Source organism: Leuresthes tenuis, unplaced genomic scaffold (assembly GCF_036924035.1).
Source record: "Leuresthes tenuis unplaced genomic scaffold, fLeuTen1.0.hap1 SCAF_17, whole genome shotgun sequence".
NCBI lineage: Eukaryota > Metazoa > Chordata > Actinopteri > Atheriniformes > Atherinopsidae > Leuresthes > Leuresthes tenuis.
Genome location: NW_027325371.1, coordinates 30,319,177 through 30,330,808, shown reverse-complemented (window position 1 = coordinate 30,330,808; position 11,632 = coordinate 30,319,177). Strand labels below are relative to the sequence as shown.

At 38.4% G+C, this 11,632-nt stretch overlaps 1 protein-coding gene across 1 annotated transcript in view; it reads left to right on the top strand.

Moving 5' to 3' along the window:
* Positions 1 to 10,884, top strand: part of LOC140273441 (chaperone Ric-8A-like) — a 15,553-nt gene extending 4,669 nt beyond the window's left edge. Inside the window, exons 5-11 of the mRNA XM_072369002.1 lie at positions 1,433 to 1,568; positions 2,002 to 2,190; positions 5,603 to 5,697; positions 5,881 to 6,031; positions 7,144 to 7,239; positions 8,184 to 8,328; positions 10,598 to 10,884. Coding sequence (XP_072225103.1) covers positions 1,433 to 1,568; positions 2,002 to 2,190; positions 5,603 to 5,697; positions 5,881 to 6,031; positions 7,144 to 7,239; positions 8,184 to 8,328; positions 10,598 to 10,884 — 1,099 coding nt within the window. The remainder of the gene's footprint in view (positions 1 to 1,432; positions 1,569 to 2,001; positions 2,191 to 5,602; positions 5,698 to 5,880; positions 6,032 to 7,143; positions 7,240 to 8,183; positions 8,329 to 10,597) is intronic.
* Positions 10,885 to 11,632: the final 748 nt, after the last annotated feature.

Genomic DNA, 11,632 nt, shown 5'->3' with positions numbered 1-11,632 from the left:
CGGGTTGAGGTCAGGAATATGTGCAGGCCAGTCAAGTTCTTCCAGACCAAACTCACTCAACCATGTCTTTGTGGACCTTGCTTTGTGCACATTCATGTTGGAACATTAAGGGGCCAGCCTCAAAATGTTTCCACAAAGTTGGGAGTATGAAATTCCCTTGGTATGCTGAAGCATTCAGCACTGGAACAAAGGGGGCAAACTCAGCTCCTGAAAAACAACCCCACACCATAATCCCCCCTCCACAAAACTTCATGCTTGCAGTCAGACAAGTACCGTTCCTCTGGCAACCGCCAAACCCAGACTTGTCCATCAGATTGACAGATGGAGAAGCGTGATTCGTCCCTCCGGAGAACGCGTCTCCACTGCTCTAGAGTCCAGTGGCGGCATGCTTTACACCACTGCATCCGATGCTTTGCATTGCACTTGGTGATGTATGGCTTGGATGCAGCTGCTTGGCCATGGAAACCCATTTAATGAAGCTCTCTACACACTGTTCTTGAGCTAATCTGAAGGCCACATGAAGTTTGGAGGTCTGTAGTGATTGACAGAAAGTTGGTGACCTCTGCGCACTATGCTCCTCAGCATCCGCTGACCCCGCGCTGTTATTTTACGTAGCCTACCACTTCGTGGCTGAGTTACTGCTTTTTCCCCAACCACTTCCGCTTTGTTATAATACCACTAACAGCTGACTGTGGAATATTTAGTTGTGAGGAAATCCTATCACGGTACAACGTTGGAATTCACTGAGCTTCTGAGAGCGACCCATTCTTTCACAAATGTTTGTAGTAGCAGTCTGCATGCCGAGGTGCTTGAATTTATACACCTGTGGCTATGGAAGTGATTGGAACACTTGAATTGAATTATTTGGATGGTGAGTGAATAGTTTTGGCAATATAGTGTATATTACACAAAGCATTGTCTTTTTTGCTGTTCCATATCATTGAGTGCCACAAAAGTGAAACAAAAGTGTTCCGTTTAAAAGTCTTGACTACATCTTTTTTTTATTTTTTTTTTATAATAAAACTAACAGCAAAAAAAAAAAAAATAGAATATTCCCTTCTCTTTTGTGAATTTTACAGGACGTTGAGAGGTAGTTTTTATTTACAGTCAACACATATGAATTATAATGAATAATCAATTTTCTAAATTGGTTCACTGACACTTCCTGAACAGTTATCTATAACTGAATGACATAACTGGCAATTAATTGATTATTTTGCTATAAATGCATATTTTTGCACCTATATAGAACATTATGAATATTCAAAGAAAAACATTTCTGTAATTATGGCAGAAATATTTCTCAATTTTTCCTGCTTCAAACAAATTATATATGTACATAAACAAAATAGAGATGGGTTATGAATAACGCTTGCCAGCTGCTAAGCAATCCCTGAACTCACTTTTAATTTTATTCCTGTTTCCATGGAAGGCTTTTGCAAGGATTGTGGGACAGTCTGAAGCAGGGGATCTGGAGGAGGGTGCCATCCAGTGACCAGTTTTACAAGTTGAGGCTGCTTTTCTTACTGACAGCACTGAGGCCTGAGCTCAGACTGCAACTACAGCAGGTAAGTGCCGTTTACCTAAATAAAGATTTTATTTTGAAAAACAAAACCTATAGTTCCAAAATTGTCTTCTGTTCGATTGAAATGCACAAGATTCTATGTACCACATTACAATCTTAAAGAATATAATGATGAAACTGATTGTTTACTTTATTGTGAGAAAATCTATTGTGAGAAAATCTACAAAGCTTCAACAAAAAGCCTATAAACTTTATTAACTAGAGTTTAACACCATAATTTATATTATTTATGATTACTAAAACATATCAATCATAATAGAGACTGTACGTATGGTCCTGTGCATTAATCTGACAAGACAAAATTTTCTGATATATATATATATATATATTTTGTAATATCTTCCAAACCATGAATTGCATTAAAAAAGTGTTGTTACATCATCTTCAAAGCTCAGTGGTTTATTTGTCTCCATCAGGAGCATGGAGTATCAGTGCTAACCAAAGCTTTGGAGCAGTGCCTGGCTGTGAGGTGGGGTGAGGGGTATGAGGTCATTTTTGACAGCAGAGCCCCACCCATATCCAAAGAGACGTTGCAAGACATCATTGAGCTCCTCAAGACACTTTTCAACATAACTCACAGGTTCCACAAACAGGAGCCAGATGAGGTGAAAACATACATTTAATTGTTGGCTCACAAATCTACTTTTTATATGATTAACTAATTTATGAATTAACTTTTTTCTTCTTATTTGCCTATTCAGCTCCTGTTTACACCTCTGAACATTGTTAAGAACTTAATCACTGTTTAGCTGGATTAGAGAAACTAATGGAACATCTTTTTATACTTATATTTATATCTTTTTATAGTTATACTTGACGTTATGTGCCACTTAGGGCCCATAAGCTTCTTGTGAAATTAAAGAAATTTGGTAATTTGTTAGTTTTTTGCAAAACCACAATGATGGTTAAAAAAAAAAAAAACATTTACTACATTCAGTCATATAGTACTCTTCATGTGAGTTAGAGCATAAATGTGATAAATGACGTAGTCTTCCTATTTTCTTTCAGCTGTTTGTTGAAAAGATTTGCTTTGTATTCCCTTGCAATTTCTGCCTCTGCCCTGTGGTCTTCTCTCAGATGGACATGAATGGTATATTTCTTAATGAGAGTTTGGAAGGAGTAGGGGGTTTCATGCATTTGGTTTGGATGTCTCCTTTAAAATCCTTCAGTAAGTTTATGCTTGTTCTAGCAGCTTGTATCCCTGCCCTCATTGCTCATGACCCAAAGCTAATTACTATAGGCAAGTTGAATGGGTAATATTTCATATCTTCTCTCCAATGTCCCTGGAAAAAGTAAACTAAATATACCGTATTTTTCGGACTATAAGCCGCGACTTTTTCCCCATTTTTTCCCCATTTTTCGACCCTGCGGCTTATATAACAGTGCGGCTTATCTATGGATTTTTACAGCTAACGGCCACTAGGGGGATACCTAAATCTATGGATTTTACCATCCACCATGTTGACGTCACATTTGCTTCAACACACAAGTAGCCGCGCGCACTGGAACGCGGAGGTCCTCCGGAAGCAGACTTCTACCGGAGTGGTACGAGACAGAACGACAGCGAGAAAGACGGCCATTGCGAGCGCAAGACAGTTTGTGAGACACCCTCATTATGGAAAACAAACGTAGAAATGCATATGATGCAGCTTTTAAGTTAAAGGCAGTCAATTTAGCAGTAAACGAAGGAAATAGAACCGCTGCACGTAACCTTGGAATCAAGTCAATGGTGAGACGTTGGAGACGCCAGCAGGAAGAATTGTCTCAATGCAAAAAGTAAAAAAAAGCTTTCAGAGGTCACAAAAGCAAATGGCCTGAACTTGAAGACGTTCGCGAAGATTGGGTGAACACACAAAGAACAGACGGCCGAGGTGTTTCCACCGTGCAGATCCGACTGAAGGCCAAAGCAGTCGCCACCGAAATGAAAATTGAACATTTTAGAGGTGGACCATCCTGGTGTTTCCGATTTATGAAGCGAAAGGGACTGTCCATCAGGGCGCGGACGACTGTGTGGCAGCAACTCCCTCCCGACTACCAGGAAAAAATAACAAACTTTGGCGAATTCACACAAAGAAAGAGGAATACTCCATCGGACCGGACCAGATCATAAATATGGATGAAGTGCCATTAACATTTGACCTGCCTCTCACTCGGACTGTTAACAAGAAAGGTGAATCGTCCGTCACGTTGAGAACCACTGGACACGAGCGAACACATTTCACTTGTGTTCTTGGCTGCACAGCATCTGGAGTGAAGCTTCCGCCAATGGTGATTTTTAAGAGGACTACAATGCCAAAAGAAAAGATCCCAAACGCCATCTCCTTTAAAGTCAACAAGAAAGGGTGGATGATGGAAAGCGTAATGAAGGAGTGGCTGAATGAGTGCTACGTCAAACGCCCTGGAGGATACTTTCGGCAAAAAAAAGCTTTGCTAGTTTTGGACAGTATGAGGGCGCATATAACAGATTCGGTTAAAGCAGCCATCAAGAGCACAAACTCTGTTCCAGCTTTGATTCCTGGGGGCACAACGAAGCATCTGCAGCCACTCAACATCAGTGTCAATCGTGCGTTCAAAGTGGCACTACGCGTTCAGTGGGAGGCGTGGATGACGAAGGGTGATAAATCGTTCACCAAAACGGGTCGCATGAGAAAAGCCACCTTCGCACAAGTTTGCGAGTGGATCCTGATGGCATGGAGGAGTGTAAAAAAATCCACAATCACCAACAGGTTCAGAAAGGCTGGACTGCTGCGTGATGGAGAAGAGGACGCCGCCACACCCGAGGCCTTTCAGAGGCTGTTCGATTCCGACAGTGACGAAGAGGAGTTCGTTGGTTTTGAGAGCGACATCGAAAGAGAGGGGAGAGTGGCTGACGAAGCCCTGAACCTATTTGTTTCCGACACTGAAGATGAGGAATTTTGTGGTTTTAGTACGGAGGAAGAAGACGAAGATGAGGATTAATGACTTGACTTTTCTGGTTACAGCTGTGTACTTCACCAAAGATGAAGAGGGTTACGGTAATAACTTTTCTGGTAGGCTGATAACCGTTTTTTTTAAGCAGCCGTGTTACTGCAATTTTAGGTTTACTGTCGTGTTACAGGCACTTTATTTGTTGATGATGTTGATGAAGAGGAGGATTACGGTAATAACTTTTCTGGTAGGCTGATAACCGTTTTTTTTAAGCAGCCATGTTACTGCAATTTTAGGTTTACTGTCGTGTTACAGGCACTTTATTTGTTGATGATGTTGATGAAGAGGAGGATTACGGTAATAACTTTTCTGGTAGGCTGATAACCGTATATTTTAAGCAGCCGTGTTACTGCAATTTAGACTTACTGTCGTGTTACAGGCACTTTATTTGTTGTTGTAGCTTTATATGTTCTGTAGCTACTATTGCACTAAATGGTTGAAAACGTTATGCAACTTGTGTTGAAATGTTAATAAATAGAAGCTTCCCCAAACAGTTGCCTCTTTCCCAACAATCCCCTCTGTGCACGAACCATATGGTAATTAAACATAAAAAACCTGCGGCTTATAGTCAGGTGCGGCTTGTATATGTACAAATAATGCAATTTAGCTTCTGCGGCTTATATTCAGGTGCGGCTAATAGTCCGGAAAGTACGGTACTGCTCTATGACTTTATGAATTTATATCACTCCTTCCGAATCTGACTCCTACAGTCAAATAACATTTCCTCTTTCAGAGAATCCTTTTGAGGGCCTAACATTAGCCCAAAACTGGAGTAATCCCTTTTTTTAAATCCCTCCTTTTTGGCCTCATAATATTTTGAGCTCTCATGAGTGCTGCGCTGCCCCCCATACTTTTTTAGTGTGGAGCTTTCCATTTATCTGGGTGACCAGTGGAAAAAATTAACAAAGATAGAATCAAATTGATACATTAATAACATTATCAGGGTAAATTACGGTACTCAGACTTGACCAAGCTATTCTAGTGCCATGTTAAACATTACACAAAGTACTGTTAACCATGACTAATAAAACAATATTGTGTCCTTGGCAGGAAGAAGCTGCTCTGTATCGCCACCTAGCAGCAGTTCTGCGCTGCTGTCTGTTGCTGTCGTGTGATAGAGAAGACACAATGGAGGAACTTCAAGGGTCAGAGAACTATGTTTTTAGCTTTAGAAATAAGACAACTATTTAAAAAAAGTAAATGGACAAGGTTTCCACTTGTAATAGAGTGGGCCTAAAATTAGATGAAGATGGTAATGTTGATGACTAAGATAATGTTCCTAAAAAATAAAAATAAAAAAAGGCCCAAAAAGGCATTTTTTTTCACAGACACACAGTGAACATCCTGTCAGCACTGCCACTGACCTGTCTGGATGTCCTGCTGTCTGTCTCTGTGGACCGGGCAAACCATAAGTGTGAGGGAGTCAACATGGACTGTGTCCATGCAATGCTGTTGTTGATGGACAGACGCCTGAACAAGGCAAGTGTATATAAGATGTTAAACAGAGGTGGAATTATTATCTGAATGGTCAAATATTGCAAAAATTCTTATGTCCCTTTTTTTTTCTATTACCTGATTTATTCTGTGTACTTTAAAGATAAGCAGGATCGGTTTACTTTGAAAATTACTGATGTCAGAAATTTGTCATTAGTAACATCTTTAAATTTTTAAATAAATTATTCTAAAATAAACACATCAAAATCAAATGCAGTTGCACTTTTTAAAAAGGAGATTAATACAACCACAATATTTCAGCTCCATAAAAACTATTTTGTCTTCCTACATCTTACAATGCAAATATAATAATTGTTTTAATATGGCATAAATAAAGTAGTATTGAAAACGCCATGATCCATAAACAAACTAAGAAAAATATCAAATCACCCTCAGCAAAGACGTCTTAATAATATAAGATATTTGTTCTTTGAAATATGAAACATATTCGGCTGATAAGAATTACCCTCACAAAATATGAACAAAAACAAGTTCAGTTTCACTGTATTGCCTCTTAAGATTTTGTTTAAGAATATCACTACCAAATGATACCATCATGATCAGACAGGTTGGGCTCAAAAATATAGTCGAAGAGCCATTTAGTCAGTTCATGGGTCATAATTAGTAAATCCAAATCACAGAGTCGAGGTACCAGAAATGCTAGACAAAAATCGGGGACAAAAAAAAACAAGAAAGAATCATTTACCAGAAACACTCACAAAGGATCGATGCTGGAACGCTGACAGACACTGACAAAACGATCTGAAGGGAAAGAAAACACAGCTTAAATACATGAGGAGAGAGAGACAATGAGACACAGGTGTAGTCAATAAGAGGGAGAGGTAATCACACAAAAGGGAATCTAAATAGGATGTAGGGGTAGACTTCTAGAATTAAAAATCATAAAAGACTTCAGAAACCAGTGCAAACAAGATTGCCTCTTTTTGCAGATCTGCACAATATTCATCTCAAGGTCTATATCGAAACATCTAAAATTCTGAGATAAATTACTAGTAAATAATTGTTTATCCATTTATTTTTTTGAGTTTTGTCGTTATATTAACATGTGAAATATAAAATTGCTTAAATATTCACAGGGTCAGAAGCTGAAAGAGAAACTAACACCTGTACTGAATTTATTGACCGAGAGTTCGCGAGTACACAGGGCGACACGGCACTATTTACGGCAAAAGGTGAAATATTTTATCCTTATTCCTTTTTGTACCAAATGTTGTTTGTGTCATGAGTGGAGCCCCTGCATCAGAAATACTCTTGTCTCCTCAGAGGTGTGCTACAAACATTGAAGCTTCTATTTCAGTCATAGCAGCATCATTATTCTGAGAGCTGTTACATTTGAAGTTCAATGCAAATATGAATTAATTTTCAACAAAACTCAACTCAAGAACAAATAACAAACTCAGCTATGGACCAGAATCAGGATTTCAGTCCTGAATGTAGCGATCAGACATCTTTGGATATTTCTATATTAATTCATACTGTCATACACATTAAGATATGGGGGGCATTTTTTGGATTGTTAGTAAGAAAATGAGAGAGACAATATGTCTTATGCATGCTTGAGCAAACCATGTTTGGTTATGTAGAAGAGCTTAATTGCTTATGCTATGCTTACGATTATATGGATATAGATTTTTTTGGGGGAGTACATTATTTATTTTAAATGTTAATATTAAATGGTTTCTTGGGCTGCACAGTGATGTGGTTGGATGGCACTGTCACCTCACAGCAAGTAGGTTCAAATCTGGGGCCTTTCTGTGTGAAATGAGCATGTTCTCCTTGAGCATGAATGGGTTCTCTTCAGGTGCTTCGTATTCCTCACAGTCGAAAAACGTGCATGGTAGGTTAATTGGTGATTCAAAATTCACCATAGGCGTGAGTGCAAGCATGAATGCTTGATGCATTTTTGTTGGCTCTGCAATGGACTATGACTTGTACAGTGTGCACTGCCTCTTGCCTGATGGCAGCTAGGTAAGGTTCCAGCCCCTTGCAACACTGACTAGGATTAATGGGTATTAGACATGAATGAATGAATGAATGATTAGAGAGATTCTTGGAAAAATACTTTTACATTGGAGACAGGATTAATGTTTTCAACTGACCTCAACTTTTGGCCTAGATCTTACCTCCACTGAGGGATGTTGCCATCCGACCTGAGCATGATGACATGCTCAGAGGCAAGCTGGTCCGCCTGATGACCCACGTTGACACAGATGTAAAGGACTGTGCTGCTGAGCTTCTGTTTGTGCTCTGTAAAGAAAATGGTGCGCTCATAGTTCAACAGATAATTTAGTTGCATGGCTTAACCCTTGTGAACTATTTTTTCACGGAAAAGATGAAGATCTAAATGGAGTCAGTAGTCCTCCCTCTCAAAAGATGCTTGGAACTTTCATTTTTTTGTATATACATGACCCAGGATATAATTAAAATATAATTTCCAAAGTCTTAAGAGCGGTTATAAATGATCCACTTAACAATAATAAAAAAAACTAAAACTTGTTATTTATTCATTGAGCAAGATAAGCAAGATAATATTACATATACAGTACATGAGGTTCAAAAGATTGAAGACTAAGCTGTTAAACTGAAAGAAGAATCAGGTGTTTTTCAATCAATGGGAAGTCAATTATGTGTCAGTTCTCGTCCTTTTTTTTAAGGTGACATACTTTGACTTTTACTTTGTTGATCTGAGAGTGATATTGTTTAGCAGTGTTGCACTGTAAGTCAGCAACAGATGCAAGTAAACAATGATTTCTCATCAACAGTACTGAACCAAGCTGGAGATGTACACAGTGTAATTTATAGTAATGCTTGTGTACCATTAGTATCGTATTTAAGAATGTTGGGTACTCCCTAAATAATTGGACTTGGATACCTACATATTTTTCAGAAACATGCCAATAATGTATATTCCAACAGCAAGAGCAGTACACAGCCTTCAATGTAACAACAAGAGAGAAGAACCAGTATTGTGTCAAAAACACACCTTAAACACACAGTTGTCTGAATTACACAACATAACCGCTTAGCTAGAAAGCGTTCACTTAACAATGTAAAAAAAAAAGTAAATTTTTCTTTCATAAGTAACACTAATAGAAGTTGGCGTTGGTCCTCTTCATTACCTAAACTGGTAATGTTAGCCACTGCTCACTTTGCCCTCGTCTGAGGTTTAAGCTCTGAGAGTTGGAACTGAGTCATGCTTGTAGCACAGTTTCTTTGCAAGACCAGCATTGAACTGGCCAAGTTGTTAAAACAGTCAGACGAAAAATAATAACTGAAAATATGCTGTCTTTTGCCAACTCTTGATGGAATAATACTCTCAAATATAGTTTATCTACAAGGCTCTAATGTCCTCTGAGGCTAGAGGTAAATGCAAGATGTATGCTCCTCAGCACAGATGACAACAGAACATCTCCAAGCAAAGCTGGTTTCTTAGTTCTAGCAGCTTGGATGCAAGGGCATCCAGGCTTAGCAGAGGATGTGGAGTGAGCTTGAGAAGTGACATAAATTTACACTGAAAATCTGAATGGCTCGTTAAGTGAGATATTTTCCAACCTAGGGGGATGAAAACAAAGTGACAGGGTTAAGTTCTTTCTGTGTTTTGGGGTTGGTAGTGACTTCAGACACCTAAATAAATGTCCTCAAACACAGAAAAAAGTTACTTTTACTTAATAATTCCCTTCTGAATATGATGAATCTCTCAATGAGTGATCTTCACAAGACTTTGCAGAAAGGAAGCATAGCACAAAAAAGGAAACTACCCAGGACTTTTGAAAGATAATTGTTGCTGCTCATCAGACAGGAAAAGTTTCCCAAACCATATCTGGATTCAATAATTAAAATTCCAACAGACTAATGACAAATGAAGGAGATGAAAATGATCATTACCCTCTTCATATGTGGCAAACACAAATCACTCAGAGCAAAAAATATAATAACCCACAAGGTGACAAAGGAACCCACGAAAAACCTCTAGCAGGCAAAAATTTGTCATGCCTAATGGTCATGATTTCACCAGTGGTAGACACAATAATCCACTAAGAAAGTGATAACTTTTTCATATAATAAATACCCATTTCCAATGTTTTACTGCCTCTGTCCCATATTACTAATATAACACATTGCTGCCATAAGATGTAAAATTGATTTCTATTTTTGCAAGCAAGGGTTGATTCTTCAACTCATAAATATGTAGGATTCATTTTCAATGATAAAAACAACCTGTTTTTCTCTTGTTTAAATAACTAGATCTCTTTATTTGCTCTCTGTACAGATCACGTTTTGAGTTAATACAGAAAATCCTGAAGAGTTCACAAACTTTATGTACCATTCTAAGGCCTTCCATAGGAACTGAAGTGCTTATGACATAATCATATGGTATTTTAGAAATGTGAAACGTTGGCGTAAAACCAATTAAACACAGCTATTAACTTGTAAATCTTGAAGTAGCCTTTTGAAGCATAGCTGAAAAACCTTAAATGACAACATATATAGATTAACAAACTGTAGTTCTCATGTTGTGCCCCTTCACAGTCAGCCGATTTGTCAAATATACGGGCTATGGCAATGCTGCAGGGCTGTTGGCAGCTCGGGGACTACTAAATGGAAGAAGGAACTCAGGTAATATCAAGTATGCCTCGTACTACTCCAGTGACTCAGACTCAGAAACAGAGGAGTATCGAGAGGCCAAAGCTAAAATTAACCTGGTGACTGGACGGATGGAAGCAGAGCAGCCTGATCCAATGGAGGGCATGACAGAGGAAGAGAAGGAGGAGGAGGCACGTCGTCTCATCAGCATAATCAACAAACTGTCACGGTGAATCTGTTGATATAGTATTACACTATAATGTAAACCAAACACTCTCTTATTTATTTATTCAGTTATACATAACTAATCTCTCTTCTCTCTCTAGAGACCAAATAATTCAGCCAATGGGTGTGACAACAGAGGGCAGACTGGCTCCACTTTGGGGCCAAATGAGAGGTTGTTTAGAAGAAGAGGAGGATGAAGAAGAGGATTTGAGTCCAATGCCAGAAAAGTAAAAGGACAAACAGATGGAATGAAATTATATAATCAAAAATAGGCTAGTTTAAAGTGCAATTGTCCTGCTTAATTAATACAGCAACAACTTGACACTGATTTAGCAGCTACTATCATATATACACAGTGCTTAGTGTCTTTCACAGAGAAAAACTGTTGTTTAAAAACGTATATATAAATAGCCATACATGAGAAATGCTGCCTATAAAGGTGACATTTTGATCTTAACCCATGCATTTTGAGTAGTAATTCATTTGTGACTATCAACTGTAAAGAAAAGGGAAAGACAGACTAGATTATATGAGACCTTCAAAAAGAGCTAATATAATAAAATTAAAATGTGAAGAAGTTTGAGTTGTAATATGCAGCATTTTGGATCAGCTGGAGGCTTGTCAATGAATTTGTGGGACAGCCAAATAATAAAGAATTGTAGTAGTCACATCTTGAAGTAACAAATGCATGGACTAGTTTTACTGCATCACTCTGAAACAAGATGTTCCTGATTTTGGCAATATTATGGAGGTGAA